General features: G+C 44.4%; 1 protein-coding gene across 4 annotated transcripts in view; it reads left to right on the top strand.

The window, feature by feature from the left end:
• LOC110487772 (actin-binding LIM protein 3) overlaps nt 1–16,113 on the top strand; it is a 127,886-nt gene that overhangs the window by 83,109 nt on the left and 28,664 nt on the right. For all 4 annotated transcript variants that reach the window (XM_036943288.1, XM_036943287.1, XM_036943286.1 and 1 more), the window contains exons 4-6: nt 7,932–8,047; nt 9,289–9,415; nt 9,552–9,645. In XM_036943288.1, coding sequence (XP_036799183.1) covers nt 7,932–8,047; nt 9,289–9,415; nt 9,552–9,645 — 337 coding nt within the window. The remainder of the gene's footprint in view (nt 1–7,931; nt 8,048–9,288; nt 9,416–9,551; nt 9,646–16,113) is intronic.

Below are 16,113 nucleotides of genomic sequence, written 5' to 3'. Positions count from 1 at the left end.
ACTACTACTCCTCTAGTCTATTACTACTCCTCTAGTCTACTACTACTCCTCTAGTGTACTACTACTCCTCTAGTCTACTACTATTCCTCTAGTCTACTACTACTCCTCTAGTCTACTACTACTCCTCTAGTCTACTACTCCTCTAGTCTACTACTACTCCTCTAGTCTACTACTACTCCTCTAGTCTATTACTACTCCTCTAGTCTACTACTACTCCTCTAGTGTACTACTACTCCTCTAGTCTACTACTACTCCTCTAGTCTACTACTCCTCTAGTCTACTACTACTCCTCTAGTCTACTACTACTCCTCTAGTCTACTACTACTCCTCTAGTCTACTACTACTCCTCTAGTCTACTACTACTCCTCTAGTCTACTACTACTCCTCTAGTGTACTACTACTCCTCTAGTGTACTACTACTCCTCTAGTCTACTACTACTCCTCTAGTCTACTACTACTCCTCTAGTCTACTACTACTCCTCTAGTCTACTACTACTCCTCTAGTCTACTACTACTCCTCTAGTCTACTACTACTCCTCTAGTCTATTACTACTCCTCTAGTCTACTACTACTCCTCTAGTCTACTACTCCTCTAGTCTACTACTCCTCTAGGCTACTAATCCTTTAGTCTACTACTCCTCTAGTCTACTACTACTCCTCTAGTCTACTACTACTCCTCTAGTCTACTACTACTCCTCTAGTCTTCTACTACTCCTCTAGTCTTCTACTACTCCTCTAGTCTACTACTCCTCTAGTCTATTACTCCTCTAGTCTACTACTCCTCTAGTCTACTACTCCTCTAGTCTACTACTACTCCTCTAGTCTACTACTACTCCTCTAGTCTACTACTACTCCTCTAGTCCACGACTACTCCTCTAGTCTACTACTACTCCTCTAGTCTACTACTCCTCTAGTCTACTACTCCTCTAGTCTACTACTACTCCTCTAGTCTACTACTACTCCTCTAGTCTACTACTACTCCTCTAGTCTACTACTACTCCTCTAGTCTACTACTACTCCTCTAGTCTACTACTACTCCTCTAGTCTACTACTCTACTCCTCTACTACTACTACTCCTCTAGTCTACTACTCCTCTAGTCTACTACTACTCCTCTAGTCTACTACTACTCCTCTAGTCTACTACTACTCCTCTAGTCTACTACTACTCCTCTAAGTCTACTACTCCTCTAGTCTATTACTACTCCTCTAGTCTACTACTACTCCTCTAGTCTACTACTACTCCTCTAGTCTACTACTCCTCTAGTCTACTACTACTCCTCTAGTCTACTACTACTCCTCTAGTCTACTACTACTCCTCTAGTCTACTACTACTCCTCTAGTCTACTACTCCTCTAGTCTATTACTACTCCTCTAGTCTACTACTACTCCTCTAGTCTACTACTACTCCTCTATTCTATTACTCCTCCAAACTACTACTACTCCTCTAGTCTACTACTACTCCTCTAGTCTACTACTACTCCTCTAGTATACTACTACTCCTCTAGTATACTACTACTCCCTCTAGTCTACTACTACTCCTCTAGTCTACTACTACTCCTCTAGTCTACTACTACTCCTCTAGTCTATTACTACTCGTCTAGTCTACTACTACTCCTCTAGTCTACTACTCCTCTAGTCTATTACTACTCCTCTAGTCTACTACTACTCCTCTAGTCTACTACTACTCCTCTAGTCTACTACTACTCCTCTAGTCTACTACTCCTCTAGTCTACTACTACTCCTCTAGTCTACTACTACTCCTCTAGTCTACTACTACTCCTCTAGTCTACTACTACTCCTCTACTACTACTACTCCTCTAGTCTACTACTACTCCTCTAGTCTACTACTACTCCTCTAGTCTACTACTACTCCTCTACTACTACTACTCCTCTAGTCTACTATTACTCCTCTACTACTACTACTCCTCTAGTCTACTACTACTCCTCTAGTCTACTACTACTCCTCTACTACTACTACTCCTCTAGTCTACTACTACTCCTCTAGTCTACTACTACTCCTCTAATCTACTACTACTCCTCTAGTCTACTACTACTCCTCTAGTCTACTACTACTCCTCTAGTCACCTACTACTCCTCTAGTCTACTACTCCTCTAGTCTACTACTACTCCTCTAGTCTACTACTACTCCTCTAGTCTACTACTACTGCTCTAGTCTACTACTACTCCTCTACTACTACTCCTCTAGTCTACTACTACTCCTCTAGTCTATTACTACTCCTCTAGTCTACTACTACTCCTCTAGTGTACTACTACTCCTCTAGTCTACTACTATTCCTCTAGTCTACTACTACTCCTCTAGTCTACTACTACTCCTCTAGTCTACTACTCCTCTAGTCTACTACTACTCCTCTAGTCTACTACTACTCCTCTAGTCTACTACTACTCCTCTAGTCTACTACTACTCCTCTAGTCTACTACTACTCCTCTAGTGTACTACTACTCCTCTAGTCTACTACTACTCCTCTAGTCTACTACTACTCCTCTAGTCTACTACTACTCCTCTAGTCTACTACTACTCCTCTAGTCTACTACTACTCCTCTAGTCTACTACTACTCCTCTAGTCTACTACTACTCCTCTAGTCTATTACTACTCCTCTAGTCTACTACTACTCCTCTAGTCTACTACTCCTCTAGTCTACTACTCCTCTAGGCTACTAATCCTTTAGTCTACTACTCCTCTAGTCTACTACTACTCCTCTAGTCTACTACTACTCCTCTAGTCTACTACTACTCCTCTAGTCTTCTACTACTCCTCTAGTCTTCTACTACTCCTCTAGTCTACTACTCCTCTAGTCTATTACTCCTCTAGTCTACTACTCCTCTAGTCTACTACTCCTCTAGTCTACTACTACTCCTCTAGTCTACTACTACTCCTCTAGTCTACTACTACTCCTCTAGTCCACGACTACTCCTCTAGTCTACTACTACTCCTCTAGTCTACTACTCCTCTAGTCTACTACTACTCCTCTAGTCTACTACTACTCCTCTAGTCTACTACTACTCCTCTAGTCTACTACTACTCCTCTAGTCTACTACTACTCCTCTAGTCTACTACTACTCCTCTAGTCTACTACTCTACTCCTCTACTACTACTACTCCTCTAGTCTACTACTCCTCTAGTCTACTACTACTCCTCTAGTCTACTACTACTCCTCTAGTCTACTACTACTCCTCTAGTCTACTACTACTCCTCTAGTCTACTACTACTCCTCTAGTCTACTACTACTCCTCTAGTCTATTACTACTCCTCTAGTCTACTACTACTCCTCTAGTCTACTACTCCTCTAGTCTACTACTACTCCTCTAGTCTACTACTACTCCTCTAGTCTACTACTACTCCTCTTCTACTACTACTCCTCTAGTCTACTACTACTACTCCTCTAGTCTACTACTACTCCTCTAGTCTACTACTACTCCTCTAGTCTACTACTACTCCTCTAGTCTATTACTACTCCTCTAGTCTATTACTACTCCTCTAGTCTACTACTACTCCTCTAGTCTACTACTACTCTAGTCTACTACTCCTCTAGTCTACTACTACTCCTCTAGTCTTCTCCTCCTCCTCCTCCTCTAGTCTACTCCTCATCCTCCCCCTCTAGTCTACTCCTCATCCTCCTCCTCTAGTCTCTTCCTTATTATCCTCCTCTAGTCTACTCCTCCTCCTCCTCTCATCTACTTCTCATCCTCCTCTAGTCTACTCCTCCTCCTCCTTCTCTAGTGTACTCCTCATCATCCTCCTCTAGTCTACTTCTCATCATCCCCCTCTATTTTACTCCTCATCCTGCTCCTCTAGTCTACTTCTCATCCTCCTCTTCTAGTCTACTTCTCATCCTCCTCTAGTCTACTTCTCATCCTCCTCCTCTAGTCTACTTCTCATCCTGCTCCTCTAGTCTACTTCTCATCCTCCTCTTCTAGTCTACTTCTCATCCTCCTCTAGTCTACTTCTCATCCTCCTCCTCTAGTCTACTTCTCATCCTCCTCCTCTTGTCTACTTCTCATCCTCCTCCTCTAGTCTACTCCTCATCCTCCTCTCGTCTACTCCTCCTCCGCCTCTAGTCTACTCTTCCTCCTCCTCCTCTAGTCTACTCATCTTCCCCCTCCTCTAGTCTACTTCTCATCCTCCTCCTCTAGTCTACTCCTCCTCCTCCTCTAGTCTACTCCTCCTCTAGTCTACTCCTCATCCTCCTCCTCTAGTCGACTCGTCATCCTCCTCCTCTAGTCTACTTCTCATCCTCCTCCTCTAGTCTACTCATCCTCATCCTCTAGTCTGCTCCCCCTGTAGTCTACTCCTCATCATCCTCCTCTAGGCTCCTTCTCATCCTCCTCCTCTAGTCGACTCCTCTTCCTCCTCCTCTAGTCTACTCCTCATCCTCCTCCTCTAGTCTACTCCGCATCCTCCTCCTCTAGTCTCCTCCTCATCTTCCACCTCTGGGCTACTCCTCATCCTCCTCCTCTAGTCTTCTCCTCTTCCTCCTCCTCTAGTCTACTCCTCATCCTCCACCTCTGGGCTACTCCTCATCCTCCTCCTCTAGTCTTCTCCTCTTCCTCCTCCTCTAGTCTACTCCTCCTCCTCCTCCTCTAGTCTACTCCTCTTCCTCCTCCTCTAGTCTACTCCTCTTCCTCCTCCTCCTCTTGTCTACTCCTCCTCCTCCTCTTCCTCTAGTCTACTCCTCCTCTTCCTCCTCTAGTCTACTCTTCCTCATCCTCTAGTCTATTCCTCATCCTCCTCCTCTAGTCTACTCCTCATCCTCCTCCTCTAATCTACTCTTCCTCCTCCTCTAGTCTACTCCTCATCCTCCTCCTCTAGTCTACTCCTCATACTCCTCCTCTAGTCTACTCCTCCTCCTCCTCCTCTAGTCTACTCCTCCTCCTCCTCCTCTAGTCTACTCCTCCTCCTCCTCCTCTAGTCTACTCCTCCTCCTCCTCTAGTCTACTCTTCCACCTCCTCTAGTCTACTCCTCATCTTCCTCTAGGCTACTTCTCCTCATCTACCTCTAGTCTACTCCTCATCTTCCTCCTTTAGTCTTCTCCTCATCCTCCCCCTCTAGTCTACTCCTCCTCATCCTCCTCTAATCTACTTCTCATCCTCCTCCTCTAGTCTCCTCCTCCTCCTCCTCTAGTCTTCTCCTCTTCCTCCTCCTCTAGTCTCCTCATCCTCCTCCTCTAGTCTCCTCCTCCTCCTCCTCTAGTATTCTCCTCTTCCTCCTCCTCTAGTCTACTTCTCATCCTCCTCCTCTATTCTACTCCTCATCCTCCTCCTCTAGTCTCCTCCTCCTCCTCCTCCTCTAGTCTTCTCCTCTTCCTCCTCCTCTAGTCTACTCCTCATCATCCTTCTCTAGGTTACTTCTCATCCTCCTCCTCTAGTCTACTTCTCTTCCTCCTCATCCTCCTCCTCTAGTCTACTCCTCTTCCTCCTCCTGTAGTGTCCTCCTCCTCCTCTAGTGTACTCCTCTTCCTCCTCCTCTAGTCTACTCCTCCTCCTCCTCCTCCTCCTCCTCCTCCAGTCTACTTCTCATCCTCCTCCTCTAGTCTACCCCTCCTCCTCCTTCAGTCTACTTCTCATCCTCCTCCTCTTGTCTACTCCTCATCATCCTCCTCTAGTCTACTTCTCATCCTCCTCCTCCAGTCTACTTCTCATCATCCTCCTCTAGTCTCCTCCTCCTCATCCTCCTCCTCTTGTCTACTCCTCATCCTCCTCCTCTAGTCTACTCCTCATCCTCCTCCTCTAATCTACTCTTCCTCCTCCTCTAGTCTACTCCTCATCCTCCTCCTCTAGTCTACTCTTCCTCCTCCTCTAGTCTACTCCTCATCCTCCTCCTCTAATCTACTCTTCCTCCTCCTCTTGTCTACTCCTCATCCTCCTCCTCTAGTCTACTCCTCATCCTCCTCCTCTAATCTACTCTTCCTCCTCCTCTTGTCTACTCCTCATCCTCCTCCTCTAGTCTACTCCTCATCCTCCTCCTCTAGTCTACTCTTCCTCCTCCTCTAGTCTACTCCTCATCCTCATCCTCTAGTCTACTCCTCCTCCTCCTCCTCCAGTCTACTTCTCATCATCCTCCTCTAGTCTCCTCCTCCTCCTCCTCCTCTAGTCTGATGCTCCTCCTCCTCCTCTAGTCTACTCCTCATCCTCCTCTAGTCTACTCCTCATCCTCCTCCTCTTGTCTACTCCTCATCCTCCTCCTCTAGTCTACTCCTCATCCTCCTCCTCTAATCTACTCTTCCTCCTCCTCTAGTCTACTCCTCATCCTCCTCCTCTAGTCTACTCCTCATACTCCTCCTGTAGTCTACTCCTCATACTCCTCCTCTAGTCTACTCCTCCTCCTCCTCCTCTAGTCTACTACTCCTCCTCCTCCTATAGTCTACTCTTCCTCCTCCTCTAGTCTACTCCTCATCTTCCTCTAGGCTACTCCTCATCTTCCTCCTTTAGTCTTCTCCTCTTCCTCCTCCTCTAGTCTACTCCTCATCATCCTTCTCTAGGTTACTTCTCATCCTCCTCCTCTAGTCTACTTCTCTTCCTCCTCCTCTAGTCTACTTCTCATCCTCCTCCTCTAGTCTACTTCTCTTCCTCCTCATCCTCCTCTAGTCTACTCCTCTTCCTCCTCCTGTAGTCTCCTCCTCCTCCTCTAGTGTACTCCTCTTCCTCCTCCTCTAGTCTACTCCTCCTCCTCCTCCTCCTCCTCCAGTCTACTTCTCATCCTCCTCCTCTAGTCTACTCCTCCTCCTCCTTCAGTCTACTTCTCATCCTCCTCCTCTTGTCTACTCCTCATCATCCTCCTCTAGTCTACTCCTCCTCCTCCTTCAGTCTACTTCTCATCCTCCTCCTCCAGTCTACTCCTCATCCTTATCCTCTAGTCTACTCCTCCTCCTCCTCCTCCTCCAGTCTACTTCTCATCATCCTCCTCTAGTCTCCTCCTCCTCCTCCTCCTCCTCTAGTCTCATCCTCCTCCTCCTCCTCTAGTCTACTCCTCATCCTCCTCTAGTCTACTTCTCATCCTCCTACTCTAGTCTCATCCTCCTCCTCTAGTCTACTTCTCATCCTCCTCCTCTTGTCCACTCCTCATCCTCCTCTAGTCTCGTCCTTATTATCCTCCTCTAGTCTCCTCCTCCTCCTCCTCCTCCTCTAGTCTCATCCTCCTCCTCCTCCTCTAGTCTACTCCTCATCATCCTCTAGTCTACTTCTCATCCTCCTCCTCTAGTCTCATCCTCCTCCTCTAGTCTACTTCTCATCCTCCTCCTCTAGTCTACTCCTCATCCTTATCCTCTAGTCTCTTCCTTATTATCCTCCTCTAGTCTACTCCTCCTCCTCCACACTAACATTCTGTAGGCCATCCAAACCGTGTTCTCCTCCTCTGCCTGACAGCACACTAACATTCTGTAGGCCATCCAAACCGTGTTCTCTGTACATGCCTGACAGCACACTAACATTCTGTAGGCCATCCAAACCGTGTTCTCTGTACATGCCTGACAGCACACTAACATTCTGTAGGCCATCCAAACCGTGTTCTCCTCCTCTGCCTGACAGCACACTAACATTCTGTAGGCCATCCAAACCGTGTTCTCCTCCTCTGCCTGACAGCACACTAACATTCTGTAGACCATCCAATGACATCTTCCTCACATCTTCCTCACAACCAAAGACATGATACCTGCTCTCACACATCAAATATACACACCTAAAGTAAGGGGTTATTCCTGCATGTATCTAAAGCTGGGCTTTAGAGTTTATTTCCTCAGTCACAGTGAAACCATTTGTGTGTGTGTGTGTGTGTGTGTGTGTGTGTGTGTGTGTGTGTGTGTGTGTGTGTGTGTGTGTGTGTGTGTGTGTGTGTGTGTGTGTGTGTGTGTGTGTGCATGCTTGTGGATGTGTACGCAAATGTGTATTTAATCCGTGTGTATCTCCCCCGTTCAGGAAGCCGTTCCCTATCGGAGACAGAGTGACGTTTAGTGGGAAGGACTGTGTGTGTCAACAGTGTTCTCACACACTCGTCACCTCCAACGAACCAATCAAGATCCATGGACCCAGCCGTAAGTCCCGCCCTCATGACCTCGAGACTTGGATCTGGAGGTCTTCACGGGTCCAAAATGGACCTGGAGTATTCCCTCCCGGACCCAATGTATGCATATATTTATTTTTTAATATAGAAACCCGTTCTGATGGACCCGAGGACAACTAGACTGTCCCATGTAGACCTGGTCGGGTCCAGGCCCAGTCCTAGTGAGGGAAGCAGCAGAAAAGTCCTTTTTTAAGCTACTTGGTTAACTGGAGCTGATAAAGCATGAGAGGAGGGAGAGAGATGCCATTCTAGCAAGTGGGGGAGGGGCTGTACTGTGAGCAACTGACATGGGGAGCAGGGAGGAGGAAGGGAAAGATGGAAGACAGCAACCAACCAACCTGACTCACGCTATAGTAGAATAATAGCTGCAATAGCTAGGTTATTTATCGTCCACGTTGATTATGTAGTACTTGTCTTGGACTGCATCAAACCGGAACGAGAAGCTAGTTAAGCTATAACTAGCTACACGCACCACGCTCCACTCTCGTGAAGAGCAGGAGCATAAATTATACAATTGCTTTCTCTCTCTACTGCAGCAGTCGCATTCGGATCTGTGTTAAATTACACTTACCCGAGACCCGTGACAATCATATCAGACCTGACCTAGACCTGTGACATTAATTTGAATTCTGGATTCAGACCCGCTCAGGTCTCGGATCAGGTCTAGGGTATTCAGGTACTGGTGGATCTGTGAGGAACTCTACTTGGAACCAATCTAGAACTAACCTCTAGACCACACCCATTTTGTATGACCCAATCTAGAATCAACCCCTAAACCACACCCCTTTAGGGTGACAATCTAGAACTAACCCCGAGACTACACCCCTTTAGAGTGACCCAATCAAGAACCAACCCCTATTCCTCCACCACACCCCTTTAGGGTGTATCAATCATAAACCAACCCCTAGACCAGACCCATTTAGGGGTCTGCAGGTATAGGGCTGATACACTGAGTTGACACACACATTGTTGGGTATAGATACATTAGCCCCTCAGGTTTGTCCCCCTCTCGCTTCTTTTCACTTATCCCCCTAATTCTCACCACTTTTCTTCACCTCTTTCCCCACCCCTCGTCCTCCCCCTCCACTCTCCCTCCTCTCTTCGTGTCTCCCCCCTCTCTCTCCCTCTCTCCCCACCTCCCTGTCCCCTTCTCTCCCCCCTCCCTCATCCTCTCCACCTCCCTCTCCCCATCGCCCTCCTCCCTCTCTCCAGACTGTTCAGGGTGTGGAGAGGATATAAAACAGGGACAGTCTCTGCTGGCATTGGAGAAACAGTGGCATGTCAGCTGCTTCAAGTGTCAAACCTGCAACATGGTCCTCACTGGGGAATACATCAGCAAGTCAGTACACACACACACACACACACACACACACACACGTACAGACATTCTTTATTTTTACTACTTTATACATTTTGGAATAATAGTGAAGACATCAAAACTATGAAATAACACATTTTAACCCTTTGTGTTTCAGGGACAACGTGCCGTACTGTGAGTCTGACTACCACGCCCAGTTTGGGGTTAAGTGTGAGACGTGCAGCAGATACATCAGTGGACGGGTACTGGAGGTGAGCACTCATACACACTCCCCCTGGGGACCTATACTATCCTCTCCTCCTCTCACCTCTCCTCTCCATCAGTCTCTCTCTGGGTTATTAACAGCTTCTGCAACATGCCTGGCTTCATCTGCTGCCCTGCGTGTGCGTGTTTCGTGCGTCTGATTAATCGGCCGATTTTTATATATATTTGTAATTAATGACAATTACAACAATACAAAATTAACAATAAACACTTTTATTTTAACTTAATATATTACATAAATAAAATAAATTTAGCCTCAAATAAATAAGAAAACATGTTCAATTTGGTTTAAATAATGCAAAAACACAGTGTTGGAGAAGAAAGTAAAAGTGCAATATGTGCCATGTAAAAAAGCTAACGTTTAAGTTCCTTGCTCAGAACATGAGAACATATGAAAGCTGGTGGTGTCTTTTAACATGAGTTGTCAATATTACCAGTTATTCCCAGTTGCCACCTGAGACTGACAGAGGAAGCACTGATCTGTAGAGGAAATGAACATTACACTGATCTGTAGAGTAAATTAACATTACACTGATCTGTAGAGGAAATGAACATTACACTGATCTGTAGAGGAAATGAACATTACACTGATCTGTAGAGGAAATTAACTGATCTGTAGAGGAAATTAACTGACCTGTAGAGGAAATGAACATTACACTGATCTGTAGAGGAAATGAACATTACACTGATCTGTAGAGGAAATGAACATTACACTGATCTGTAGAGGAAATTAACATTACACTGATCTGTAGAGGAAATTAACATTACACTGATCTGTAGAGGAAATGAACTGATCTGTAGAGGAAATGAACATTACACTGATCTGTAGAGGAAATTAACATTATACTGATCTGTAGAGGAAATGAACATTACACTGATCTGTAGAGGAAATTAACATTACACTGATCTGTAGAGGAAATGAACTGATCTGTAGATGAAATTAACTTTATACTGTTCTGTAGAGGAAATGAACATTACACTGATCTGTAGAGGAAATGAACATTACACTGATCTGTAGAGGAAATTAACATTACACTGATCTGTAGAGGAAATTAACATTACACTGATCTGTAGAGGAAATGAACTGATCTGTAGAGGAAATGAACTGATCTGTAGAGGAAATGAACTTTATACTGTTCTGTAGAGGGAATGAACATTACACTGATCTGTAGAGGAAATGAACATTATACTGATCTGTAGAGGAAATGAACATTACACTGATCTGTAGAGGAAATTAACATTACACTGATCTGTACAGGAACCTCACATTACATGCAGCTTAGGCAATCTCTCGCTATCTCTCACACACACATACACACTCATTATTTCAAATACACGCTCTACATCTCATCTCTCTCTTTCTCCCTCCCTCCATCTCTCTCTCTGACACCTCCTCACCTGCCTCACCCTCTCTTTATAATGTCTTTAGGTGACCCAGAGGGATTGTTGTGCTAATTACTGTAGGAAGGCAGAGCTCATGCTATGTCCCAAATGGCACCCTTTTCCCAACATAGTGTCGTACTTTTGACTAGAGCCCTATGGGTCCTAGTTCACTACCTAGGAATAGGGTGCCATTTGGGAGGAATCCTCATAGTAGGAGCTGTTGAAAAGAGGGTCGTTATGAGAACCATCATTATTATCCCACTAATAAGCAATCATTAAATAGGAGACCACTGGTAATTGACGATTAGGATGATTAGCTATCATTAAGTAGGAGGCCACTGGTAACTGACGATTAGGATGATAAGCTATCATTAAGTAGGAGACCACTGGTAACTGACGATTAGGATGATTAGCTATCATTAAGTAGGAGACCACTTGTAACTGACGATTAGGATGATTAGCTATCATTAAGTAGGAGTCCACTGGTAACTGACGATTAGGATGATTAGCTATCATTAAGTAGGAGACCACTGGTAATTGACGATTAGGATGATAAGCTATCATTAAATAGGAGACCACTGGTAACTGACGATTAGGATGATTAGCTATTATTAAATAGGAGACCACTTGTAACTGACGATTAGGATGATTAGCTATCATTAAGTAGGAGACCACTGGTGGCCACTGTTAACTGACGAGTAGGATGATAAGCTACCTTTAAGTAGGAGACCACTCGTAACTGACGATTAGGATGATTAGCTATCATTAAGTAGGAGACCACTGGTAACTGACGATTAGGATGATTAGCTATCATTAAATAGGAGACCACTTGTAACTGACGATTAGGATGATTAGCTATCATTAAGTAGGAGACCACTGGTAACTGACGATTAGGATGATTAGCTATCATTAAGTAGGAGCCCACTGGTGACCACTGTTAACTGACAATTAGGATGATTAGCTATCATTAAGTAGGAGACCACTGGTGACCACTGTTAACTGACAATTAGGATGATAAGCTACCATTAAGTAGGAGACCACTGTTAACTGACAATTAGGATGATAAGCTACCATTAAGTAGGAGACCACTGGTGACCACTGTTAAATGACGATTAGGACGATTAACTATCTGCAAAGGAGACAGGACGACTGTACCCTATTGAGGGGAGGATGGATGGGGCCATGTATCACAAGATCTTGGCCAACAACCTCCTTCCCTCAGTAAGAGCATTGAAGATGGGTCGTGGCTTGGTCTTCCAGCATGACAACGACCTGAACCACACAGCCAGGGCAACTAAGGAGTGGCTCCGTAAGAAACATCTCAAGGTCCTGGAGTGGCCTAGCCAGTCTCCAGACCTGAACCCAATAGAACATCTTTGGAGGGAGCTGAAAGTCCGTATTGCCCAGCGACAGCCCCGAAACCTGAAGCATCTGGAGAAGGTCTGTATGGAGGAGTGGGCCAAAATCCCTGCTGCAGTGTGTGCAAGACTGGTCAAGAACTACAGGAAACATATGATCTCTGTAATTGCAAACAAAGGTTTCTATACCAAATATTAAGTTATGCTTTTCTGATGTATCAAATACTTATGTCATGCAATAAAATGCAAGTTAATTACTTAAAAATCATACAATTTGATTTTCTGGATTTTTGTTTTAGATTCCGTCTCTCACAGTTGAAGTGTACCTATGATAGAAATTACAGACCTCTACATGCTTTGTAAGTAGGAAAACCTGCAAAATCGGCAGTGTATCAAATACTTGTTCTCCCCACTGTATATATACGGTGTTGTAAGTTAAAGTTTAAGTTTAAGTGCACAAGGGAAAATAAATAAGCATAAATATGGGTTGTATTTACAATGGTGTTTGTTCTTCACTGGTTGCCCTTTTCTCGTGGCAACAGGTCACAAATCTTGCAGCTGTGATGGCACACTGTGGAATTTCACCCAGTAGATATGAGAGTTTATCAAAATTGGGTTTGTTTTTAAATTCTTTGTTGATCTGTGTAATCTGAGGGAAATATGTCTCTCTAATATGGTCATACATTGGGCAGGAGGTTAGGAAGTGCAGCTCAGTTTCCACCTCATTTTGTGGGCAGTGTGCACATAGCCTGTCTTCTCTTGAGAGCCATGTCTGCCTACGGCGGCCTTTCTCAATAGTAAGGCTATGCTCACTGAGTCTGTACATAGTCAAAGCTTTCCTTAAGTTTGGTTCATTCACAGTGGTCTGGTATTCCACCGCTGTGTACTCTCTGTTTAGGGCCAAATAGCTTTCTAGTTTGCTCTGTTTTTTTTGTTAATTCTTTCCAATGTGTCAAGTAATTATATTTTTGTTTTCTGATGATTTAGTTGGGTCTAATTGTGCTGCTGTCCTGGGGCTGTGGGGTGTGTTTGTGTTTGTGAACAGAGCCCCAGGACCAGCTTGCTTAGGGGACTCTTCTCCAGGTTCATTTTGGCGTTTCACCCAATACATGTATTTTATATTTTCAAATTCTTTGTACTGAATGATAATTTTGGGAAAGAAGGATTATCTTAGATCTGAGTATTTGTCACAGTGTATTAGGAAATGCATCCATGTCTCTACCTCTTCCCGGGGTCAGAGTGAGAACAGCCTGTCCTCTCTGGGCAGCCAGGTTTGTCTGTGATGACCAGGTCTCTATTACCAGACTGTGCTCACTGAGTCTGTACCTAGTCAATGTTTTCCTCAGTTTTCTATCAGTCACAGTGGTCAGATAGTCTGCCACCAAGTACTGTCTGTTTAGAGCCAAATCACATTAACGTTTACTTCGATTTTTGTGGTGTCTTTCCAATAGGTGATATATTTTGTTTTGTTGTGTGATGATTTGGTTGGGCCAGATTTTCTCAGGCTCTATGGGGTTGGTTTAGGTTAGTGAACTGAGCCTCAGAACCAGCTGGCTGAGGGGACTCTTCTCTTGTTTCATCTCTTGACATTGTAGGGCTGTGTGATGAAATGTTTTGAAGTCACTTGTTTTTAGATGGTTGTAAGATGTGATGTCTCTTTTTTCTATTCGAATGAGCAGGGGGTGTTGACCCAGTTCTGATCTACATGCGTTATTTTGAGGTTTTCTTTGCTCTTGCAATACAGTCTGGCAAAACTCTGCATGCAGTATTTCAATTGGATGTTTGTCCCATTTGGTGAATTCATTATTAGAGAGTTGACCCTATACTTCACTGCCATATAGAGCAATTGGTTCTATTACTGATTGGAACATTTTGAGCCAAATTCTGGATTGGAATTTAGATTATAATGTTCCTTTTAATGGCATAGAATGCTCTTCTTGCTTTGTCTCTCAGCTTGTTCACAGCCATGTGAAAGCTACCTGTGTTCTTGATATTTAATCCTAGATACGTGTTGTTTTGGGTGTGTTCTAATACAACTGGATATAATTGTATTGGGTTTTTTTTCAGGTTAACTGTCAGAGCCCAGGTCTGACAGAACCTGTGATTAACCGTTAAAGGCAGATTAACCTGTGCAGATGATCTAGGTGCTGCCCTCCTTAGTGGGAGACAGCAGCTCCAGGTCATCTGCGTACAGCAGACACTTGATTTCAGTGTTGTGTAGGGTGAGACCAGGTGCTGCAGATTATTCTAATGTGTTTGTCAATTCATTAATGTAGATGTTCAACAGTGTTGGACTTATTGGGCAGCCCTGTTTCACTCCCCGTCCCTGAGAGAAGAAGTCTGTTTGCTTGTTGCCAATTTTAACTGCACATTTGTTTTTAGTGTACATTGATTTAATAACATCATATGTTTTCCTTCCAATGCCACTTTCTATTAGTCTATAAAAATACCTTTGTGCCAAATTGAATCAAATGCTTTCTTGAAGTCTACAAATCACGAGTTGTGCCTTTGATGTGGACACCAAGGAACTTGAAGCTCTCAATCTGCTCCACTTCAGCCCCGTCAATGAGAATGGGGGTGTGCTCGGTCCTCCTTTTCCTGTAGTCCACAATCATCTCCTTTGTCTTGATCACGTTGAGGGAGAAGTTGTTGTCATTGTTGTTGGTGATCAGGCCTACCACTGTTGTGTCATCTGCAAACTTGATGATGGTGTTGGAGTCGCACCTGGCCATGCTGTCATGAGTGTACAGGAAGGGACTGAGGACACATCCCTGAGGGTCCCCTGTATTGAGGATCAGCGTGGCGGATGTGTTGTTACCTACAGTACTGCTGCCAAGGGATGAGGTGTACAGTTGAAGTCGGAAGTTTACATACACCTTAGCCAAATACATTTCAACTCAGTTTTTCACAATTCTTGACATTGAATCCTAGTAAAAATTCACTGTCTTAGCTCAGTTAGGATCACCACTTTACTTGAAGAATGTGAAATGTCAGCAAAGCACACCCACAACATGATGCAGCCACCCCCGCGCTTGCAAGCCTTCCCCTTTTTCCTCCAAACGCAACGATGGTCATTATGGCCAAACAGTACGATCTTTGTCCCCATGTGCAGTTGAAAACTTTATGGCGGTTTTGGAGCAGTGGCTTTTTCCTTGCTGAGCAGCCTTTCAAGTTATGTCGATATAGGACTCATTTTACTGTGGATATAGATACTTTTGTACCTGTTTCCTCCAGCATCTTCACAAGGTCCTTTGCTGCTGTTCTGGGATTGATTTGCACTTTTTGCACCAAAGTACGTTCATCTCTAGGAGACAGAACACGTCTCCTTCCTGAGCGGTATGACGGCTGCGTGGTCCCATGATGTTTATACTTGCGTACTATTGTTTGTACCGATGAACGTGGTACCTTCAGGCGTTTGGACATTGCTCCCAAGGATGAACCAGACTTTTGGAGGTCTACAATTTATTTTCTGAAGTCTTGGCTGATTTCTTTATTTTTCCCATGATATCAAGCAAAGAGGCACTGAGTTTGAAGTTAGGCCTTGAAATACATCCACAGGTACACCTCCAATAGGCTAATTGACATAATTTGAGCCAATCAGAAGCTTCTAAAGCCATGACATAATTTTCTGGAATTTTCCAAGCTGTTTAAAGGTCATCTTAGCTGTTTAAAGGTCACAGTCAATTTAGTGTATGCAAACTTCTGATCCACTGG

Source organism: Oncorhynchus mykiss, chromosome 14, assembly GCF_013265735.2.
Source record: "Oncorhynchus mykiss isolate Arlee chromosome 14, USDA_OmykA_1.1, whole genome shotgun sequence".
NCBI lineage: Eukaryota > Metazoa > Chordata > Actinopteri > Salmoniformes > Salmonidae > Oncorhynchus > Oncorhynchus mykiss.
The sequence above is the reverse complement of the archived record's forward strand: the minus strand, read 5'-3'. Positions and strand labels throughout refer to the sequence as shown.